Source organism: Microchirus variegatus (assembly GCF_963457635.1).
Source record: "Microchirus variegatus genome assembly, chromosome: 14".
Taxonomy (NCBI): domain Eukaryota; kingdom Metazoa; phylum Chordata; class Actinopteri; order Pleuronectiformes; family Soleidae; genus Microchirus; species Microchirus variegatus.
In genome coordinates this window covers 13,965,944-13,989,530 of record NC_139815.1, presented here as the reverse complement: position 1 = coordinate 13,989,530, position 23,587 = coordinate 13,965,944, and the positions used below count along the sequence as shown (strand labels likewise).

Sequence of the window (23,587 nt, the reverse complement as noted above, 5' to 3'; positions counted from 1 at the left end):
ACTAGTGACTGAAGAGTGAGCGTAGTTTCAGATGACCGGTAGGGGGCAGTGAGAGTTCTCAGGTGGAGAGCGCAGGTTTGTTTGTCGGGGGGGCGTGTGTTCGGTTGTTCCTCTTGCACAATCGCTCCCATGTAGTTGCGTCGTCTGGCAAAACCTGACGTGGAGAACAGCGCGGAGCAGTCAGTCAGAACGGCCACAGAGTGTGTGAGCGTGTGTGGGAGAGAAGGAACGAAAGAGCGAGAGAGAGAGAGAGAGAGAGAGAGAGAGACTGTGTCCACGCGTGTGTTTGAGTGTATGTGTGCGAGAGAAAGAGAGAGAGTGACAGAGTTGCGGCTGGGCAGATCAGAAAAGTGCCTGTGGTCTCTCTCCATTTCTCCTCCCGGCTCACTCACGCTCCACAGCCGCACCAGAGTGGCGACACGCGCTCCCAAGCCCGGTCGTCTGGCCGCGGGTGACCCGAGGATCCCACTCACTGTGACCGGAACACGCTCGAAGCTCCGCTGGAACTAAAACTACATTCACTGACTTGTGAGCGATGCACTGGCAGCATGGCCAAGTGGTTCAAGGAGCACCTCGGATTCAAAACTACCAAAGCACCTCCTCCGGCGCCTCCGAAACCGGACTACAGACATTGTCACACCGGTGTGCCCGGTGCGCCTGGCTTCCAGCAAACAAGCAGCTCCGCGGCCGCCTTCCCGAGCCCCGTTCAGCCGGACATACTCGCTGCCTACAAACTTCAGAAAGAGCTGGACTTCGAGGACCCGTACACTCCCGGTGGAAATATTTCGTTCGGGCAGAACTTGAACACCGTGGTGGGCTCGCCGGATATCAAGTATGTGTCGCCGAAGCACCGGCTCATCAAGGTGGAAACCATCGAGAAGAGCAGCCCGGCTCCGGGCGGCCCGGTCACCGTCACCCAGGCGGTGGCCGTGGGCAGCGTCAAGTCTCCCACCTCACCTGCTCCGGACCACGATAACAAGGACAAGGTGCGTATAGGACTCGGACAAGTTTTTTAGTTGAACTCAACAACTTTTTTTTAATGAACTTGAAACAAAAAATAATACTGAACGACTTTTAAACAGATTTTAGTTCAATAGTTCACATATTCTCTATTGTATGCAGCATTAGCACATGAGACGCCATTAAAAAAAATACAAACCACTCTTTATTATAATGCAATAATGTAGACTTTAACATTCAAATGATCATGTCCGAAAACAGTAAAGTATTTTAATAGTCTGACAAGTTAGCAATTGACCATTTGCAACATCTCTTACTGAATCACAGAAACACACTTGTTTCTCTTTAGCTTGTTTAGCTTGTTTTAGCTTGTCTCCATGGCACAGAGGTTTGACAGGTGTACATGATCAAATTAATGATGGCTGAGTTCCATTTAGCTTTCCTCAAGTTTAGAGTGCAATCCAAATATTGTGTCCTCTGTCTTTTCCCAGTCACTTTCTCCTTGAAGGAAAAATGTCACTGAGGTCAAGGACTTGAATGTGACAAATTTAATGAAAATACAACTATGGGTGTTTAAAGCTGCAGTGCTTCATTTCTTTTTTATTATGACGACCCAATGTCATTTTTGTTGAGTTCAGACAATTCAAGTGAAGCCGAACATCATCTTTGAAACTTTTTGTTTTACGTAAAGACTGCGCAAAGGAAAGGAGGAAGTACGATTGCAGCTATTGCTGCCTATGCTAGCTGTTGTGCTAGCATAGGGAAACGTAACAGGTTGGACTTGGCCTTAAAACGCAAATGGATGCATTCTACTGCTAAAAATAGTTGGATGTTAAGCAGTTTGATGGGAGAAAGGCTTTTGCCGGCTGGTGCCAGATCAGTTTGGCCTATGTCATCAACCATTCAAGGTACACACCAAGAAAAAAATCAAAGGAAAAATTATTTCTTTGCATTTTTGTATTATTTTATTATATTTACTTATGAGAACAATAACCAAAATCAACATATATTTTATTTTTTTGAAACTAGACTGGCCTCTACCAGACGTCTGTTCATAATAAACCATAAAGTACAACATTCAGAGCAAGTCACATTAAGTGTTAGTGAGTTCAGCTTGATGCATTTTTCAATGAGATATAGTGACTTAAGGTGTGGTTGACCAAATGGTTGAGTAGTAACTTAAAGGGTTAAGAGGCACTGGCAGTGTTTATGGTAATAGTGGACATCAGTGACGTAAGGGAACTTTACTTGTTAGTCATAGGAAATGAAAATGAAATAAAAGAATGGGAAACGTGGCATGTCACAAAAGTGGTCACAGTTACAGTCCCTGATGAGATTAACATAAAGCTGACAGGCGATGGTATCTGATAAGCATCAATGTCCATTGTAATTTTAGCTGCTGCTGCCTTTGATAATGTCGCAGCGTTATCTCCTTTCTTTTCATAAACAACGGTTCAGTCGCTGTATCTAACGCTACGGGACAAGCGAAAAGCTACCGTGTTACGGCCGCCTTCCGAGATATTTATGGCTCGCCGCGTCACTTTTTGGACGCACCACGGCTCACCGACTGTCGCACCCTCCTGACCCTACACGGGCCAAACGGAGCCGTCGTAAATGTAACGGCTGACCACCTGTGCCAGGACGTATGCTGCTGCTGTGGAAACAGGCCTGTAGTTTTCACTGTCACGGAGAGAAAAACAATCTGTGTATGAAGCGTTTGACCTCAGCTATACTCGTGTCAGGAATGAATCATTACAACTGGCTCTACTTGTTATCACGACCGCACAACAGCTGTCCACACAAGTTGCGACACACATCCACCACCCCCCCCGTCTGTCAGATAAGTAACCTGCACTAACAGGGTGTGCTGTGCCGTGCCATGCAGTGGAGGGAGCAGCCCAGGCCGTGTTGACACACACACACATCTCAGTATTTCAGTGGATATGAATTTAATAGTGACGTCTTTAATAGTGTCTTTTGTTCACTTTGTGCAGGGACATTAACTCACAGTTCACTACTGGGTGAAATGTGCGTGTGCGTGTGCAGCCTTTTCCCAAGCAACTCCACTGATGTAGACTTAACCCAGTGTGAGTGTCTCTAATTTAACTTTAATCTAATCTTATTTAACTAGACAGATCAATTTAGTGAATGTTCTCATTTTGCAGTGATCCCTGCTGCTGCTGCCTCCCGGGGATGGGGGGGGGGGGGGGGTAGTATTACTGGTGATGAGTTTATGGATGTATAGCTCTAATTTGAGCCTCTCTCTTCGCACACTTCTGTGAGCCTAACAGCTCAAACCTCGTCCCAACACAGAGCCGATTGCACATACAGGCAGAATGTGTGCATGACTGTTGTACTGTCACGTCAGGCCTCTCAGGAATTCACACAGCAGGTTCATTTGAAGGAACCTGAGACGCTTGGTGTCGGCGAGGTTAAGGACATACTGTATGATGAGTGCTATCCCGCCGAGGAATGCGCCTGCACGGCTCGCGCACATGAGGAGAAATCACGACCATGTGAAAATACACACTGTGCGCGCTCACTGTTTCCTCCTCGGATCACGCCATGCTGTCGCAGCCCGCGCTCCCAAATTCTTGCGGTTGTCTTAATTTCACCTTCATGCTACTTCCTCCTCCTCCTCCTGCCCAAACCGTGTTTGCTTTTACACCTGTGCTGTGTCCTGTGGCGAGCTCACAGTTGGTTTTAGCTCCACATTTTGAATCGGAAGCCACAATGTCTACAAGGTGTGTCACAAGAGTGTTGCATGATCTTTTTTTTTTCTTGTCCCAGTGTTTAATCACACAAAACACAACTGTTACCAGCATGGCTATTTTTTTCCCTTTCCCCTCATGCAACATGAATTTCTGTCTTCTGCCTTCAGCTGGCTTCAGCTCAGGTTTCATTAACATCCATCTTTTATCAGCAAAACAAATGGGCAGCCAGAATCTCCACACATCATCCAACCACTGCAACTGTTGAAACTGATTAACATAGATTAAAGTTCTGGTTAACTAATGCCAATTTGGATCTGCTCAAGACAGATGTCTCTGCCCAAGCTCTTTTACCATTTAGCTTTAACACACAGCGTAGATGATTATACAGTATATGTGGTTTAATTACCTCATACCACGTAGTGTGAATGAACAAAATCATTATAGACAGCTGATTGACAGGTGCTGAGGGATACGTTGAAACGGCGCAGTTCTGGAGAAGCAAAGTGTGACAGAATTGGTGTTTTGCTGAACATGACCAGCCCTTGTTTTTTGTCAGTTTTGTCACAAATTTGTTTCTAAATATTCTATATCGATGAAAGAGGCAACAAAGTCACAACGTAATCTGTGTCTTTACGATGCAGCAAAAGCAAGACGGTGTAAGGACACACAAACATGGCAGATAGTGAGTGAATAAGATTAAGATTAAGAAATTAAGAATTTTTTCACCAAATCCCATCCCAGTGGTCAAGAGAAGAGGAAGTAGAATTGTGGAAGCGACGCTTAAAGGGGACACATTTTTAACATCATGCTCAAATGTTCTTTCCACTGACTAATCCTCAGATTATGATACAATTATGAAGACTGTGACTTCTTAAAGCCGTTTCGATTTTGACTTTTTTTCTTTGTGCTGCTGTTGAATCAAGAGTTAAACCTTACAGAGAGAGAAGTTTGCAGCAGGAATAACTCTCATACATAAGACAGAAAACAAAAAAACAAAGCACACACACACACACACACACAGACAGACAAAAAAAACAGTCTTGCAGTTGTCACATTTAATAAGCCACCGGGTGAAATATTTCTAAAATGTCACGAACATGAGAACATGGCTGCAAATGTATTAGCGGATGTATAATTGGCACTTTAAAGCCTTTGTCAGTAAGTCACTGTGCTCTTCAGTAACTACACTGTTGCCTCATTGAGGGCTGCGAGGATTACAGTTCGACCTGAAGCTTCTTTCCAACTGTGGCTGGACATGATCATTTTGTAAATCTTTCTCAGAGAGAGACTCTCCAAGTGAGGATTGTTTAAGTGCTGTACACGAACCTGGCATATATGACGTATGTATGCGTGTGTATATATATACATGTGTATGTATAGTAGTCACTTGTCTCAACAGTCTCTGTGGGAGGATGCTCATTTTCCTGTTACTCTTCCCTCCGGCTGATGTTTGACTGTGTTAGATCTGTATTCATTCTGATGTTGCAATGGTTCGTGTTGGAATGAATAATAAAGGAAAAGATTGTCAGTCAGTCAACCCCTTCAACAATATTGTCGGATTAAAACGTGCTTTAGTGCAGGGTGTCCAAACTATGGCCCGTGGGCCAATCACGGCCCTTGGTGAGATGTTGTGCGGCTTGCACAGCTTCATGTTTATAATGTTATTTATGGCCTGTGACCGACTTGGACAAAAGCTCACTGCTCCCTGTTTTTATGTTTGCAATTCTGTCCGTGGGCGGGGCTTAGGAAGCTACCTGCTGATTGGCTAGTGAGTTTTGGAGCGACGGCTCAATGGAAGGAAGTAGACCTAGTTTGGATGTCCCAAAGATAATCTTCACAATTATTTTAATAACTGCAATTATTACACTTACAAGTACCTTGTCGGATGTAGGCGAGGAAAACCTGGGGGAACGAGTTCCAGACGTAAAAAAATCACAAACTCAAGCGTAATCCTGATCCCTGTGAGCAAATTCACTGTCTATCCCACAAGAGTTAACGGCACATCAACTTCAGTTTTATTGAGCATGAAAATAATAATCATAAATTACAGTAACAGTAAATCTGGCACCTTGTGGTGATGTAGCTCAAAGCCCGCACATTGATGCACTAAAGTTAAGTCAAATGAGTCGGTGCACCTAGACTTCTGTGTGCCACTGAATGTAATTTAGAAGTTTTATCATACTTTTATTTTAGCCAGATTAGACTCTTAGCCAGCCTCTCTGTCATCTAATATTCCATAACCTTTCCTCATACTTATAATAGTTTTTTAGCCATTGTAGTTTTACTTTACAACGTTATTTTTGTGGGCAGGGCAAACATAATTAAGTATTTGCAATCTACACATGGATATTAATGTGAAAATAACCTGAGACACTATCTGCTGTGTTTTACTCGCTGACTAAACACTGACTTGCAGGAGACAGAGCAAAGTAGCCAGTGTCTTAACAGCATTGCTTAGTTTCATTGATGATTTAATTACTTGACTCATGAATGCTAATTATATCAGTGCTTACCTAATTCCTGAAATGCCAATAGCGGCATCAAGTGAATTTCCTCAAGTCCATTTCAATTCACAGGCCTCCACTGGGTAAAAGGGAAGATAAAGAAGTTATCTCTATCTGTTCTGCAAATTATAATATATCAGCTCCATTTTCACATAGCCTTTTTTCCCCTACTATCTCCTTAGAGGTGTTGTCTGTTGAGAATATGTCTGTAGTTGTATTTCCATGCCTATTGTCACTTGTAGTTCTGAGGTTTACAAAGCATTTTGTTTTTAATGATGCCACTGGTCATGGTAAAGTAAGCTGAGGGAGATGATCAATTATCATCTCGCCATGGAGCTAATTAAAGGCTTCATCTCCCAGCTCATCGCTCTACTCGGCGCTAACCTCGCCTTTCTCAAGGACACCCGCAAGTCCTGACGGACTCCACTTGGAAACGCGTAAACAAAAGCAGCGGTGCAGAGCTGACGGGGCGGCAGCATCCTTGTGAAGTGCCGCGGCCCCGTCATCGTAAGTATCTTGGCTGATAGTGTATCTGCGCCTGGGAAACTGCTGCTCCAATCTCGCTCCTGCTCCCTACAGGGCTCTGGGTCCCTTTGACTCACTGATCCTCTGAGCCAAGTTGCATATCTATCTATAGAAGTATGCAGTTGCATCAGAGGCCCAGACAGCTAATGTGCAGCCAACAGAGGCGTATGGATTGACAGATGTCCTCTGTACTTATTTTCCCTCCATGCGCTATTGTATAAGAAGGCATGCTCAGCCAGCAATTCAACTTATTATGCAGGAGGGGTAAACATAAAAATATGGTTTTCATTGCTGAAAAGGTTGTGTTTTGCTTCCTGTGAGTGTGTTTCTTTGTTACTGGCATAATATTTTACAAATAACATCGCAGTGAAACCAGGTAGGATCTTTTATACGTGGTCAAAGAATAAGGTGAGGAAAGTAACACTATAGGTGCATTTGTAAAGCACTTTCCATTTTCACCAATAACACAGGAATTTAGGCCCCATCCCATTTCTCCCCCTTAAAAATTTGACATTGTTTGGTGTGCCCTCAACCGTAAATTCCCCTCGTTGAGGGAAGTGGCTTCCCTGTGGAATTGGGACATCACTATATGCAAAATTAGCGTAGTGAACGTAACGAACGTGCTTACATATGTCACATGTTGACGATACTATTCGGATCGAGTTTTTGTGTTGCCCGTCATGTAGCTTTACATGATGGGTATACTCTCTCAAAGCACTTGGAAAATAGCCGCTAGTTGGCTAGCTGCTTTCATAAATCGTCAGTTATTTTCTGACATTAGTTTTCAAAGAAAATAAAAAAAAGTCCTCTGGATGTATATCAAACTAACATATTCCAACACATTTCGACATTGTAAAGCGCTTATTTGCGAAAATATACTTACAACGAAATTGTTCCTCTGCAGATGTGGCCGCCATCTTTGTTGAAAAAACATTTACCGGCCCGCTGAATTCGCAAAGCATTATGGGTAATTTCATCTTCCACTTCGTTTTGAGCCCGCATAAGAGCTCACTACATTTTGAGGGTTCATTTTAAGTAAATGGTAAATGCATTGCAAAAAATGTAGGTTTAGGGGAGATTGGGATGGGGCCTTAGTCAGAAAAATTTCCTGCATTATTTTATATATATATTATAAATGCTACCGTTTTAAAGTATGACATAGATGCACACGAGCAGTGTCTTCATTCCCCATTTCACACTGGACATTTAAAGCATGATTTTAGCACGACTGAACGTGCAGGGTGCCAGCACCTGTCTGCCCTGCACGTTTTGCAGTTGATAATCGGTTAATCTGTTGATTATTTTCTCGATTTAATCGAGTAATCGTTTGGTCCATAAAATGTTGATCAGTGTTTGTCAAACCTGGAAATGATAATGTTCTCAGATGTCTTGTTTTTGTCCACAAACCAACATGATTCAGTTTTAATGCTTTCTTTGTTACGTGGAGCAAAGAAACCAGAAAATATTTACTATTTAAGGAGCAGAACCAATCAGAAATCTTGTTTTAATCACGAAAAAAGCTTCAAACCGATAAATCGATGATCAAAATATTTGACAATTAATTTTGCAATCGATTAATAATCGATTAATCCAGTAATTGTTTCAGCACAGCGTCTACAAAAAATAAATAAATAACAAGCTGCATAGTGTAAGCTTGCTTATGAAGTGGACACAACAATAGCAACAAAGGCAGACAATGAATATAACATCCCTACTCTAGTATAGTATATCCATCACATACTGTACATACACTTACCAGTGGAGGTATTTTATGATCAGGCTCGCAACACAGGGCTGTTGAAAACACTCAAAAAGTGTTGCTTTCTTCCTTTTCATTTCCTCTCGCTTCTATGTTTATAACTGTGATGCATTAGTGTGCAGGGACAGTAAACTGCAACGGTCAGGCATGTTGAGTGCAGACCACTTTTTCCTGGTCACATAAAAAAAAAAAAAAATTACACACTCAAAGCAGTATGGGTTGCCAGACCAGCAGTGCAATAACCTACAAACAAGTATGCACATGCTGAATTTTATTATATTTAATTAGTGTGTTTAATGAAAATGACTGTCATCTCCAATTTTAATTTGCAAAAACAAATCACATGAGTGCAACTTCTGGCGTTTTTTAAAGTGGTATATTTGTAGTGGGTATGCGCTGTACACCTGTGTATAACGTAGACTATAACACGGTGAGTCGTGTGTTATAGTGAACAACAATCCTAGATGGATCTGGGACACCTCACAGCCTCCAGACAGAATGTCCAGCGTGTTTTTTTTTTTGTTTTTTTTTGACGTCAGTGACATTGATAAATAAAAGCACAGAGCATTCTGCAGAAGTAACAAGCACAAACAAAGAACCTCAGGTTCTCTTTGAGGGACCGATGCTCCAACCTGTCCTCAACAAAGCAAGAATCATACACAGTGCTGTGTTTTCTCTCTGAGTGTTGTTTAGCCCTGCCTTGTGGTTCCTTTTGAATTTCATCACATCGATCGTAATGATCGGTCGGTTTTGGTACCACCGTGTCATCTGTCATGTCTGTCGGTCACGTCGCAGCATGGATTTATGGCTCTGTAATCACCTAATGTGACACAGTGACTGACCAAAAGATCATGTGACCTTTGTTAAGGGCTGCAGGCAAACATTGCCCTATCTAGTCATGATGCAGAACTCCCCTTGGCATCATCAATAGCTATGCTTACATGTGCAAAATGTACATCACTTCCACGTCCGTTTCATTTTCCTCCTCTTCTGTATCTATGACTTACGTGTCTGGTCAGTATTCTTTTTATGGAATGGAAATACACCGCTTTCTTCAAACAGATCATCAGTTCAATATGTCAGGTTTGTGGAAACCCTAACCCCCTCTGGTTTGGAATGAAATAGATTTCATAATGGGTTGTGTTGGATCAGTGTTTTTGGATTTTCCGATTAGACTTTTATGCCAATTACTTGTGTCCACGTGAACATAGCTTATGTTTGATATGTAGGTCTATATAAAAGGTCCCACATTATGCAAAATCAACTTTTTAATCATTTTACGACTTATATTTTGGAGTCTGGAGGCCCTACCAGTCGGGTTAAAAAAGATGACTCACTCATGTTGTTGTGGTCCTCCTCAGCCTAAGTACAGGAGATAAAGCACGCAATGTTGACTTCTGCACTCATTAGGACGTCTCAATGCGCTAAATTCCTGGAATTGTCTCGTGGAGCTCCGCTTTGTCCGTAAAACACTGACGAGGGCAACGGAATCCGAAAACCGGAAGTCCGCGAAAAGTTCTATTCTTGACTCCACAGTGCAGCACAGAGTCCTACACAAACTTCCAACCTGGGAGGATTTATCTGTTCAGTGGATACATGTTATATATGACGCCAATGTGTCTGCTGGAGCCTGGAAATGATCACTTTACCAAATGCTAACTGCTGTTAGCTCCCAGTAGCATCTGTGGCTGATCCTGTCCTTTAAGTTTCGTTTTACAAGTTTTCATTTTTAAAGAGATACTACTGAAGAGAGCGTTCTTAACAGGGCTGTTTTGGCAGGGTGGTTGAACTGCTGTGGTGCTTCATCCATGTTCATTAGGACACCAAGGAACTAGTTTAATTTGGCGAAATAGGATATAATATATGGGACCTTTAAGTCCATGACATCAATGCATTATTATGTGTATTTCTGTATTCGATCGTAAATATCCAGGTTGAACTCTAGCACTTTCAAAGTTCACAGTACTTCAGCACCGGTAGATGAGGGCTTGTAGTGAGTGTGTAGTGTTTGGCTCGTCTTCACTTCACCACACTGTGAATATCTCTGCTCAGTCTTCCACCCAGGCGCTCCAGATTTCAGCGCAGTTTTTCTTTTTTTTATAAATGCATCCCCACTGGCCTTTCGTGCCCTCATCTTTGCTCGCGATAGAAGAAATGTCGAGCACAAATGTCAATATCACCTGAGTCTGTGAGATTGGTTTTCCTCTGGGAGCCAGAAAATGAACGAAAGCGTCAGAAACCATCATGTTTTGTTATATCAGCCATTTTTTTAAGCGTGGTGCTTTTGCTCTCGGTATCAGAGGGCTGCTCGGGGTGATGGCAGGACCCGGGTGGACTAAAGTGTCGGGTCGTTGCAGGATGTGTTTTCACAAACCTGCTCTGTGACTGAGGAGAAGTCGAATATAATGTAAAAAATCACCACAGCGCTGGATAAAATGTAATCCCAGCATAACAAGTGCAGAGTTGGAACAGTAATTTCCCACAGTCCTAAAAAAATGTTGATGTTTTACTTTAGTTTATCACAACTGTGACAATATCATACCCAGGTGGAACAGATGACTGTAAAAGATGTGTTGTTCATGCCGTGTGGATTGTTGTTTCTCTTAATCATTCTCAGCAGTGACAAATTTCTTACCATCGGCAGTGGAAAGATTGTGACTCACGTCTTAAGCGAGCACATAATTGTTTTGACAATTGAGATAAATGTATAACTCAGCCTGTGTGTTGCCATGGCTGCTGTGACGAGCAACAGTGAAGTCTAAAGTGTGACGTCTTGCTATAGTAAGTGTGATTTGCAAGATTTGCAAATGTTTCCAGTCTGACTTTTTTAATTCTCTGCTGAAGTGTGAAAGAATGCCATGCATTTCCTGAGCTATTTTAAGCATCTGAAGCCTTTTCATAAACTCACTGGGCTTCTTCAAGACTGGACACGATATTCAGTCTTCATTACCTTCGCCAAAATTATACAATAAAGTACCTCCTTTCACTTTCTTTAACACTCTCCAGCTTTACTTTCATTGAGAAAACACTGTCACAACACATTCCTGTGATCTGAACAAAAATCCTTGAAGAGTACTTTGAAAGGGAGGAAGGAGCACAGTGCGCCGTGGTGCACGGCTTCATACTGTGCGTGCCTCCCTCTAAACAGGATGAAGTCATCCGGTGGATATGCTGGAAGCCATAATGCAATGCTCATTCAATTGAGCACTGAAAGGTTTTCAGCTTTTTGTCGAGGTATAATTTTGGTAAACACCATCTCACCACATGTGCCTGAAAGTTACAGACCTCTGAAATGATGGCCTGTAGCTATTGTTTGCTTATTTTCCCCTCTTCCCCACTGTATGGGAGAGCCTTCTCTGCAGTTTAAAGAGTCCCCCGATGGAGGGCTGTTGTGAGTGTTGTGTTGCTCGATTTGCTTTGTCTAGCTTTGCACCAGAAGATCAGTCATGTGACTCCACCAGGTTACAATTAGTCTGCAGACTAGTGCTGCAGCTCTGGCCACTGGGGAGTTGTCAACACATGGCTCTGTTTTGCTTAATGACAGTGTGTATGTAGCTGAGTCTAGAAAGGAGGGGAGTCCGGGTAGGCTGAGGCAGATCGTCACACACCGATTAAAAGGAACAAATAGTGCCCTAAGGGTGCAAGCCATCTGAAAGGGAGAATCACTATGAAACACTGAGTTGTTGTTTTTTGCACAATTTCGGTGAAATCAGATTTTCCTCCCAGACACAGCACAAACGATCTTAAGTGTAACTAAAGAATTATATTTGCATCAAAAAACAATATGTGGGAGAGAGCATTGCAGCCAGTTGTTTTTGTGTCACACTGCAGCAGCAGACAGTCAGACTTCTGTCTTGCAATGCGATCTGAGCGCCCACCAGGAAGCTGAACGCTTGCATTTCTCCCGAGTGGGATTCCAGACTTACATTTCATATGTTTTACAAATGAGACACCACACTGATCCTGTTGTGATGTCGCTCCGATCTGTTTCCACATTGCACTGGCATTGTTAAAGCTGAACAATATTTGATTATGTGATTGGAATGGTTGGGTTGCTCCAGGATTAAGGAAGTGCTCCCTTCCTGACAGGAAGTGTTTACAACTTGGTGACATTCCCTTTTTAACTTGACAAGTCTGCGCTCGCCTCTCCGTGTAGGCTGCGCGTCCTGGCTGCTGCTGCGGCTCGCGTCGCTAAAATATATCCATGGTTTATGTTCTCAGCTGTTTCAACGAGATGTCAGAAATGGTGACAAATGGCGTTGGCACATACTTGTTGTAGCTGCTGACAGCTGTTTGTGGCAGCAGACTGGTGATTGTTCCTCACCCCTCTTAATATAGCCTCTCTCGACTTATGCTGTCCTACTTGAAGAGGTGGGAAACCACGTAGCAATGGCAGCGTGATTGGACTCCACCCTGCATATTCCCCCTATTGTCAGATTCGGCGACATACAGGAAATTTGATGTATCCTTGCCACACACAGGTGATCTGAGGCCACAGTTTGACCCAGATCTCCTCACATTAAAATCTCTAGCTGAACTGAGGCTTGTTTCTCCAATTGCTTTATGAATAACTGCCCCAAATATTTAAAGCCTGCATCCTAGCACATCTTTGAAAAGCCATGATGAACAATGACGATTTTGCATATAGGCATTCTGGGAGAAACATGTACTGTATATACTGTATACCTCACACTTTAATGAAAAATCTGCTTTTTTATTAATGTTAGAAACCTTTTGTAGCCATGTTCAGGGTCGCTCTATCATTCACATAGGTTCAGGATTATTGTATTTTATCAAATTTAAACTTTCCATCATAGCGCCTGAATTATTCTGGAGAGTGGCGCCGCACCGCTAACTGTGTGTAGCAGAAACACTGCCAATAACTTAGTCACACAGGGATCGGAGCAGGGGAAGGAAATTGGATTTTGTCAAGCATGTCTTAAAGTACTTAATCTTGAATATCTGCCGCATTAAGAACACCTTTAAAGGGTGCAACCTTCGGGCTCCTCTCTCTTCTCCACTGGTGGTCGTAAGTGGCTGTGTGGAGTTTGTGTCAATGAAGCAGGTCCCTAGAGACAAGATGTGGTGGGTTTTTTTCTTCTTCACTGCCTTGGGGAGGCCATGCTTTCATTTATCAGAAAAGAGCAGGCACCGAAAGAGTGTATTGATTTGTGAGGGTTCACGTTTAGGTGGGTGAAATTGTCAAAGACAGGTAATTACCCCGTAAGTGAATTGCTGAGGTAGAATTTATAAAAAGGGATGGATGATTAAGATATACGTTTTTTATCGGTGCCGCTTTCAAAATTATCACCATTATTTATTCACACCTGCTTACTTTATAGCCTGAAAATTATGACGCAGGAGTGATATCAGGTGCCTGATGTTTAGTTATTTATAAGTAGGTTACATTAAGCAGTGCTTTAAGAACTTTAGAAGTGTATAAACAATTTATTATGCATAGCAAAACCATCCTTGTAACCTTTTGACCTATAAAAACACACAAAATGTTAAACTTTTTTGTTATGGTGTACATTTTGTTTGGTTCAGAGGCCAGAATGCCACATTCTCTCCTTGTCTCTCTGTTACATATGCTTTAGTGGGGACCAAAGCAGCTGAATGTTGTAGTATATGCACGGAATATAAAAGTAAACACACCAGTGCCAAACCACCTGTCCAACAACTGTGCAGCAAAGCAAATTTTACCTATTTTGGTCCCTACTGTGTTGTCAGAGAGAGTGTGTGTGTGTGTGTGTGTGCATGCGCGTGTGAGTGTGAATGTGAATGTGTGTGTGAGACCTCCTCCAGCTGACATACACACACACCTATGTGAATTAGTGGGGACCAAAGCAGGTGTGCATTGCTGTTCATCAGGGTTTGCACAGAATAGAGATGTCGGAATCAGAGAGAGGTTAATTGTAAGAAATACAACTGTAATCACCGATTGTTCCATTAAATACTAAAAAACTATAGTTTTGATAAGTTCATTTTGATCACCTGCAAGCCCATAGGTGTAATTATCTATGGACTTTGCATTGATAATGAAGATATTGTTGATTGAGATCTTGTTGAAACCTTTTCTCATGCATGCAAGTGTGCGCAAATCATGCAGATGCTCATGATTTGCGAGTGCATATGTGCAACCCATACTGTGGTGTTATGGGGGAACTTGAATTTGCATTCCCTTTCCTTCATGCATCACTGATGTTTTCCTACAGAAGTGTGGCGCATGTTATCAGCGTTTGCTCTCGTTGCATCTGGAGTCGTTCCCATGCAAACCATGATCAACAGCAAACGTAACCTCTGTCTGTGTGCCAAAAAGACCCGGCTCCAGCATTGGATGTCGCGCGGAAGCTGCCCCACATGGGCAAGAGTGCAAGAGTTCTGAGGAACTGACATTTAATGTGTTCCCAATGTTTAAGTGGGGGTTGTGTGTAATAAATAAGTCGGCAGCTAGAAGCGAAGCTGTTGGACACATGTGAAATTGGTGGTGTTGCTTGATCTAATCCAGTGTAGTTTACATCACGCACTGACCATAATAGTCCTGAACCTGCTAATGTTAATGCCAAGAAACAATGTTAGTGTTTTTCTGAAGCTTAAGGCTGTGCTTCAATTAATTATTAGCTAATACGTGAAGAAATAATTAGAGATTTGACCAAAAACAGTATCTTATTTGACGATTTTATCCATTTAGTTGTAGTTCAGGATCAGATTTCCCTTTAACTTCCATCACCAACCTCCTCCTGGACTCCTGTAGTTAAGATAAGATTGCTTCAAGTTGGGACATTGTTTGAAGACGGTAGAAAGCTTACTGAAGATTTATTGTTGCTATTGTTTACATTGGGGCCTGCCATCTTGCTTGTTTCAAGGCTTGTGTATTGTTGCACTTTATCTCAAAGGGGAATTTTTGTTCAAATCCCACAAAGGAAAATAAAAACAAAGTTATAGCAACTTGTTTTGAAAAATGTCAGTTGTAGTTTGTTTTTAAGAAGGAAAAGAAATAGAGAAATTCGTAATTTGTGTTTGTTGTGAGATTTTACTTTCACTGTCACTCAATATTGACAATTATCACATTAAACTGTTAGCCAGGTAAAGACTGAGTGTTGTTTTTGAGTGAGAGTTGAGCAGTTAATCATGATTTTGAATTTCTAAACACTTAATGTTTAAGGTGAAACATTGATCACAATTATGTGTTATATCATAATGTGTGTGTGTGCACAGTGCCTAAACATTGTACCACTATGTGTTTGACCTTTTTTATGCTGATATAGTAGAACATTATATGGCAATATATATTGTTATTGAATTATTTGCCCTAGTGTAAAGAGATATTTTTACCTTGTTTGCTCAAATGTCACAGGACAAATTGTGTGTTTACCAAGGCTGCTTTTGAATAATTGTCCAATTAGATTCAAAGCAAACCAAAATAATACACTTTGAAATGAAGATGTTTTTTGTTTATCTGCAGCGACGTGTTCTTCATTCATGTACGGACTGCAGTAGCGTTTGACTGATTGTGAAATAGCGTCTTCGTAGTAAATGTAATAATCTGATTAGCTGCCTCAGCAGACTCCCTTAAGTGGGCCTTTAGAGGAGGCACATCCCTCTTCTCGGCGCACTGAGAGGCAAAATGCTCAAGCAGCAGTCGTTTTTTTTTTTTTTTTTTTCAGGAAACATTTCAATAAAGTTTCATTAATGTCAGCTCTCTCGGGTTGGAAATTCACTCCGGCACTGTCTCTCTGTTACAGGCGGCACCAGTTTCCCCATCTGCCTAATCTGTTTCTGGAGATAAAGAACCCAGTAGGGTTCAGTCTTCATCAGGAGGCCTTCAATGAATTGTAACAAGATTTAAACTCGTGTCTCGGAAATATGAACCTTCTTGTATTGATAGTAACTGCATTATTTCAGCAGAAAAGCTGTGATTATTGCCGCTTAAATACATCCCCTTTCGTACCAGTTCTCAAACTGTGGCCAGGTTCTCTGCAGGTGAATGCACACACACACACACACAGCATCCATCCTGTGTTTAAAGACAAAGATAAGGTGCAGCAGCCGTCAGCACAGGCACTTACCAGAGCTTGCTGACTTTTGCTTTCACTGGAACATTTGAACATTTTTTTTTTACCCCCCCCCCCCCCCATCCAGACAGTCGAAACTGTCATCCGCATTGGAAATAGTGTCTCTTCATTCTTTGTCTTTTTGTCCCTTGCCTTACTCTACCCTTCTGTAAAATGTCTTTCTGTCCTGACAATAGCGGCATGTTTACTTTTTTTTTTTTTCGTTACACTGAAGAACAAAAGAGCTGCCGCAGCGGAAAAACAAAGCCTTTTCAAATGCCTTGATGCAATTGAGTTGCTAAGCACTGAGTTGTATTAGGTTATCAGTGGTTGAAATCCCTTGTGGCGCGAGACATAAATCACACACGTCAGTCCCCCCTTCACCCCTCCTCCGTCTATAGCCTGCTGCTGCTGCTGACTTTTCCTCCAGTCTCAGAGGGGCTTTAACCTTGACTAGTCCCTGACGCATTCAATCCTTCCTAGATCGGCCAAGACATTAATATCATATTCTTGTCAGGACTCATTCAGCGGGAGTGCGACTTCATTTCCATCGATGAACATGTCTGAATGTGTCTGCGCTGTTGTCGCATGGTGAAATTACCGGTCTGCCGTTAAACCGCAGTGGCTTATATTTGTTTATCGTTTCAAATTGCCAACACTGGACGCGTTGCTTTCTCAAAGTGCCGACAAACACAGCAGCTTATTATAACTGAATCCCCGACTGTGGGGATCAAAAAAAAAGTTTGATTCTTCTGCTCCAGATGAACTGATTAGCTGGCCAAACACAATCTCGCTGTCAATTAAGAACGCAGAAAGAGTTGAAGCCTGTGTTTTCCCATTTCTAATGAAAGACCGAGGCCCAATCGAATTGCAATCCTCGAAGCTCCGGCACCGTTGAACAATGAGCCAAAGTGGCAGGTGCCCACTCCACTCTCCCTCCTTTACTAATGTTCTCCCTCTGTTCTCACTGATTTGAAATCAGCTTTATCGCCTGAGAGCCACATTGCATTTCAAGAAGTCTGTGTCGGGGGCTGCCAGAGCTCTGGCAGGTGTAAAACGTGGGCCAACCTGGGATCTGAGCTGTGGAATGAAAGTAATTGAGTGAGTTCTCACTCTATGCTGCCGAGCAGGACCCAACCAACGCATGGACATGGCCTAAGCCTGTGAGGCACCTTTGTGAGATACGCACAGGCTTGCATCACAGCTTAGCCAAGACCTGATATATTAAGGCACTCAGCAGTCCCTCCGCACTGCTGAGAGGGGAATTTTACTTTCATGACAAGTGTGGCTTGGCTGCAGTCCTGACACACCCTGGCATGCCACAAGGCAGATGGTGTGTCCCCAGGCGACGCCATCACTCTCGAAGTACCCCTCTCTTCACAACCTCATGCTCCTGCTTCTGTTGAGTGCACAGTCATTAGTGCAGTGGGGACACATTGCAACAATTTGGGGAAATATCAACCACATCTCCCACCGAAACATGAACCGGGCTGCAGTGGCTGAGGCCTTTTTTATTTAGAGGTGGTCTTTTGATGGTTTCAATCCTGAGAAACCTGAAAAGGGATCAAGTGTTGGCCGCCTACTGTTGAACACTGATTGTGACACTGGGTGGAGTTGATACTCACCAAAAACGGATAATTTGTAGGGATTTTCTGGTCATTTTGAACTGATTGGGAATTGGCAATTGTCCCATACACCTGACCAAGATCATTTCCTCTAGCTTTAGGGCTTCCTTCGTGTAGCTCAGCTGTACACTATAGCAGTATTTATGTCATATTACTTGTGTTTGATATAAGTGGTCATATAATAATATTATAATATAATATATATAATAATATACCTTGTTTTGATCCGCTGTGGTGATGCGCTTGACACTCAAAGTGGGGGGAGGCTGTGGGTGAATGTTGCTGTATCTTGAGTTTGGAAGGACATTTGTCTGTGTTTGTACAGAATATAAACGTGAAAACCCAACAGCCACCACCTGCTCTCCCAAACCAAACCACCTGTTCAACAAACATGTAGAGAAGTGTTATTTTCGCCGTTTTTGGTGGCCATTTAATGACATGTTGTGCACAAACACGGTGCTGGCTTAGCTACAGCCCTGCCCTCCCTCTCCCTGTTTCTCTACCAGCGGTACCTGCTGCACAGATGGATGACAGAGAGGTCTGTTAGGAATACGTATTATTTATTTATTTCATTTTTATTACTACAGACGGTAACCATGTTCTTAAACAAATGTTATGAAGAATGTAGTTGGACTTTTGAGTCTCAAGTCAAAATGAAAGTGAAACCACAACCAACTTCTTTCAGTGTCATTTGTATTTTTTTGTTGAAAGGCTGGAAAAAAAGCTGGTTTTCCCTGCTGACTGGAAGAAACATGAGTCAGGTGCTGAAAGGAGGTTTTACTGCTCTACTTTGAGCTAAATATACACATGCTTGTAAAATGTAAGTCTTTTTTGTGTGGCATAAGCTGTTTGATGACAAGCCCCTACAAACCTTATAATGTTAGTGTACACAGCAGGTGCCACAATTAAGTTATTCAGTGTTTTCAGCTGCAGATGTATTCTTAAAATCAGACCAGTAGAAGTTTAATTGAGAGGTTTTAATTTAAAAGACTCATTTTAGCTTAAGACTCATTTTAGCTCGTTTACGGAGAGCCCTCTACGTCGCCCGAGAGCCTCGCCGTCGTCTTCGGCTGCACAAAATATTTTTTAAGTGTCCGTAACTCCATCAAGGGACAACGGAGACGGCAAGAGCTGCAATTAGTCCTCAACCAGTCTCTGGGCGGCATCAACGGGGATGCAGTGGGTGCTCTGATGATTAATATGAGGTAGCAGTTCATCAAATTTGCCAGCCGCCATTCGGAAGTACCTGAAGTGGGTTTCTTCGTCCATGTCCCTCATCGGTCCAATACGACTGTTAAATTCGCCTGCCATCAGTCTCGGTTCATTTAGTGGACGTTCATCCCACCTCCTGACACAGTCTCCTCAGACTTTCACGTCTCCATTTTTGTATCAAAAGTACCTATATTTCTCTCTCGGACGCCATTGCTCACTGTAGTCAGAAGCACAACAACCTTGCGCAGCCACCCCTACTGATAGGGAGGGAAATTGCAGTGCGTATCCGGGGAACTATGAGGGCTCGAGGGGTCCCTGTGGTTACACAGTTGGATAACGCATTACGCAGTTTTAGAAGTATAATGTGGCCCTTAACCTTGTGGACTCTGATTGCATTTGATCCTGATATCATTAACTCTCGGATGCTATCAGACATTTCCATCACATACCCTGTCCTTAATTTGTCCTGCATTATGTCAACAGGAAAGGCAAAAAAGATGATGTCATGTGTTTGGAGCGCCTCCACATGTACTGTAACTCCAGCCAGAATGTTGTGCTTTCATTTCCTGAAACATGCCCGAACATAATATTGGATAATGATGAAGGTATATGAAGCAGCGATGTGCAAGGAGGTTAATGTGCTCAAAACTTCACTTAAGGCCAGACATGAGCAGCAGAGGATAATATAAGAAGTGTTTAATCACATGTTTGTTTTTCACTCTCAAAGTTCTAGCCACTCTTCTCCAGAATGTGCACCACAGTCACATGGACACTGGCCATGATCCCGTCCATTTAGGTGATTCATGTGTTTTTTTAGTGAGGGTTACTTATTCTTAGGTTCGGGCTGTGTTCTCAGTGATGGATCCGAAGTGGGTTTGGCACCTAACACTATCATTACTGATGGTTCTGTTTCCATGCAACAAGGTGTGAGATGGTAATGACACTGTGGCTGTGATGCATAATTTTGAGTTTTGGGACCTCTGGGCCTGCAAACATGTCGCTCGTTACAATAGCTGCATTTTAATTAAGCATGTGAGGGGGAAATATGTACAGTTGTTTGTGGCACAAAAACAAACCAGGGAAATGTTTGGACTGGATCTATCCCCCCTGCTTGAATTCACAGAAGCAAAAAAAAAAACATTTGAGGAACCCATAATTATGTTGTGGTAGAATAAAAGTCCTGGTTATTTCCCCCCAAAACAGATGAAGAGGGAATATTGAAGAAGTTTAAACACACAGGATCTGCTATGAAACACATCTGTGGTGTTTACTTCCTCTGCTATTGTTGCCTAATCCATGTATAGTGCTGGTGATTTGTGCAGGAATATACCTGCCAGCCTTTCTCTGTCACTAAGCTGCTTTACTCATTATCCCTGTGAACTCTGGAGCTTGTGACACTCGGAAACTTTCAAAAAAACAACATTGGTGCTTTCCCAGGTGAAGAGAAATCTAAGTTTGAGAGAATGTGTGTGTGTGGGGAGGGAGCTTCACATGGGTGGCCTACATAGGGTGTTTTCTTTGGCATAGACGGGCAGTAGATGGACAGTGGTTGTTCTCAGGGGGAAAGGTTGCTCCAGCATGAGGTTAGATCCACCTCCAGTTTGCTGCGCCCAGCCTCATCCACCAGATGAGTGACGAGTTTGACATTAATGTGACCAAATCCCTTCCTGTTCACACACAGTCATAGGGTGCAGTGCCAGTTATGTAAGAGTTGACATGCTCACATAGGTTTGTGCGTAAGCTTGTCCTTGTATGGGTTTAACACTGAACACACAAAACCTAGTTTTTCTAACAGTTTGCCCACTCATAGTACAGATGGCTCAGATGGAACATTATTTCCTTTCAAATTACCTTTACTTTGGCTGTTGCGTCCTCAGAAATGTTGCCCCAAAGCTCTATAGATGTGTGGACTGTTGCTCCGCTCTCTCTCTCCCTGAGGCTATATTTCTGGATCTCAGGACATCCACTTAATTGCCATCCATCGCATAAAACGCTCAGCAAAAAGAAGAAAAAAAAAAGAAGACTGCATTTAGACTGTGGCTCACTGCCAGCTCAGCTCAAATCTGCTAAATTGTTTGTCTTAAGAAAGTTGAGCAGTTGTGGTTCTCTTCTGTTGTCGGGCTATCATATAATTAGGCAGACCAGCAGTAGCAGAGAGTGTGCTGTGAGGCTAAAGGCTGAGGCATTGTGGTGGTGTGTTGAGGCACACAGAGGTAGAGCGGTGTTTATATACAGTACTTGTCCATCTCCTGCTCTGCCTCGGTGGATGTCACTTGATTTTTTTGCCCATAGGCCAAAGCCGTACTGGTGGTGCAACTTCCCTGATATAATTGTCACATGTGGTCAGATGGTGTTCCATGTTGTTACATACAATAACACTATTGTTGTCACATAATGGTTACATGTCGTTACCTATAGTAATTTGCTATCATTCAGTTTCATTCATTTGCATTCTGTCACACATTGTTATATTCCGTCACACATTATATACAAAAGTAATGTAAATTTATTGCAAAATATGATTACATAATTTTCAAGATGGTTACATATTGTCACATATGGGTGCATATTGTTACATAAAGTTGCCTATAGTTATATTCAGTCACATATTATCAGATACAGTTGTTTACAATTACATATTAGGGCTGAACGATTTTCTATAAATATTGAATTGCAATTACTTTGACTGCGATTGCGATATGATTCAGGATATGAGAGGGAATGGTGATTTTTTACACAATTCTCATTTGCATTTGAACAACATGAATATTTAAAATGATTTTCTGCGTGATACTTGTGCAGGTCTGTGAGAAACAGCTCTGGCTTAAAGAAATCTTGAAATATTGAAAGTTTAGCCCTATTACATATTATTGTTACACACAGTTGCATATTATTATATACATTTGCATATGATTACAAACAGTTACAAATGATTACATATGGTTGCATAATTGTTACATAGAGAAACATATAGATATCTAAAGGTACATGTTGTTACATATATGTACAATTTCTCTTGGTTGCATATTGTTATACCTCTTAGGACCATCAAGATAATCAAGCTGCCTGGATTTTGTATTGATTTAATGGCTGTAGTATAGTCAAAAAATGTGTGTCAATCAATGAGTGCTCCTGCCCACTTCTGCTCCTTTTTCACCTTCAATACCTGGCAATATTGTCTGTGATTGGACGGTCGTTCCACGCTACCGTAATGAAAGGTATATGGGCACAAAGCTCTATTTCTCTGCTTTCTTGTATTCAAGATTCAAGATTCAAGATGCTTTATTTATCCCGAGGGAAATTATTGTGCAACAATTGGGAGGTAAAAGTGTAGATGTACAAGAGTTAAAAGATACATAAAATAAAATAAAATAAAATAAAAATAAAAATAAAAATAAAAATAAAAATAAAAATAATATATAGTATCCATCCATCCATCTCCTACTGCGGAGTACACACTCTGGACAGTCCATAGTTTTCTAGATTACAAACGGTCCCATATGGTTACATAGTTTTGCATACAATTCTAAAAAGTTCCATTTGGTTACTTACTGTTACATATGGTTATGTAATGTCATCTCACCTCTTGTCCTACAGCTTATTATCCTTGAGGACTACGCAGACCCCTTTGACGCGGAGCAGACTGGCGGCGCGCAGACCACCACGGAAAAAGTGACGACTGAGAATGACGGCTACATGGAGCCATACGAGGCTCAGAAGATGATGGCAGGTAGGCTGTCATTTTCACACTTTGAGAAGCTCCAAGTTAAGTGATAAAGAAAGGCTTCCGTGCCTTTACGTTGTGTGTCTCGGTGGAGTGTTGATCAATATGCAGTGTGATTTTCCGGAGCAGGGAACTGGTGAAGAGGCTGAAAAGGCTGAAAGTCAATTTACATGACAGGTGCATCAGGGCAGAAATGGCCCGCGGTGTCATGAATGATACTAAAAACCTTTTTCTGAAGCTCAGACTCTGTCCCCTGAAGTCATTGCGGGCCTTTAAGTGCTTCAAAAACATACCTTAGAAGTATTGGATCAATAAAGGGAAATGTTCATTCATCTAAATTGCGCCCACACAGGACACTCACTGGGATTTCCAGGAAGGCCTTTTTTTAAAGACAAAACAATAGATGTGTGTTAACATAAGAATTCAGCTGAACCACGTTCTTCGCACAGCTCGTGTCATGAGTACACCCATGATTCTGTGGCTAAATGAGCGCAGCACTGACAAAGACAA

General features: G+C 42.2%; 1 protein-coding gene across 5 annotated transcripts in view; it reads left to right on the top strand.

Annotated features, from left to right (window-relative positions):
- Nucleotides 1–296: 296 nt before the first annotated feature.
- shf (Src homology 2 domain containing F) overlaps nucleotides 297–23,587 on the top strand; it is a gene marked incomplete at its 3' end in the record, with an annotated part of 102,635 nt that continues 79,344 nt past the window's right edge. For 4 of the 5 annotated variants that reach the window (XM_083900731.1, XM_083900728.1, XM_083900730.1 and 1 more), the window contains exons 1-2: nucleotides 297–986; nucleotides 22,951–23,083. In XM_083900731.1, coding sequence (XP_083756857.1) covers nucleotides 549–986; nucleotides 22,951–23,083 — 571 coding nt within the window. In that variant the 5' untranslated portion in view covers nucleotides 297–548. The remainder of the gene's footprint in view (nucleotides 987–22,950; nucleotides 23,084–23,587) is intronic. The other variant, XM_083900729.1, reaches the window with a different exon arrangement.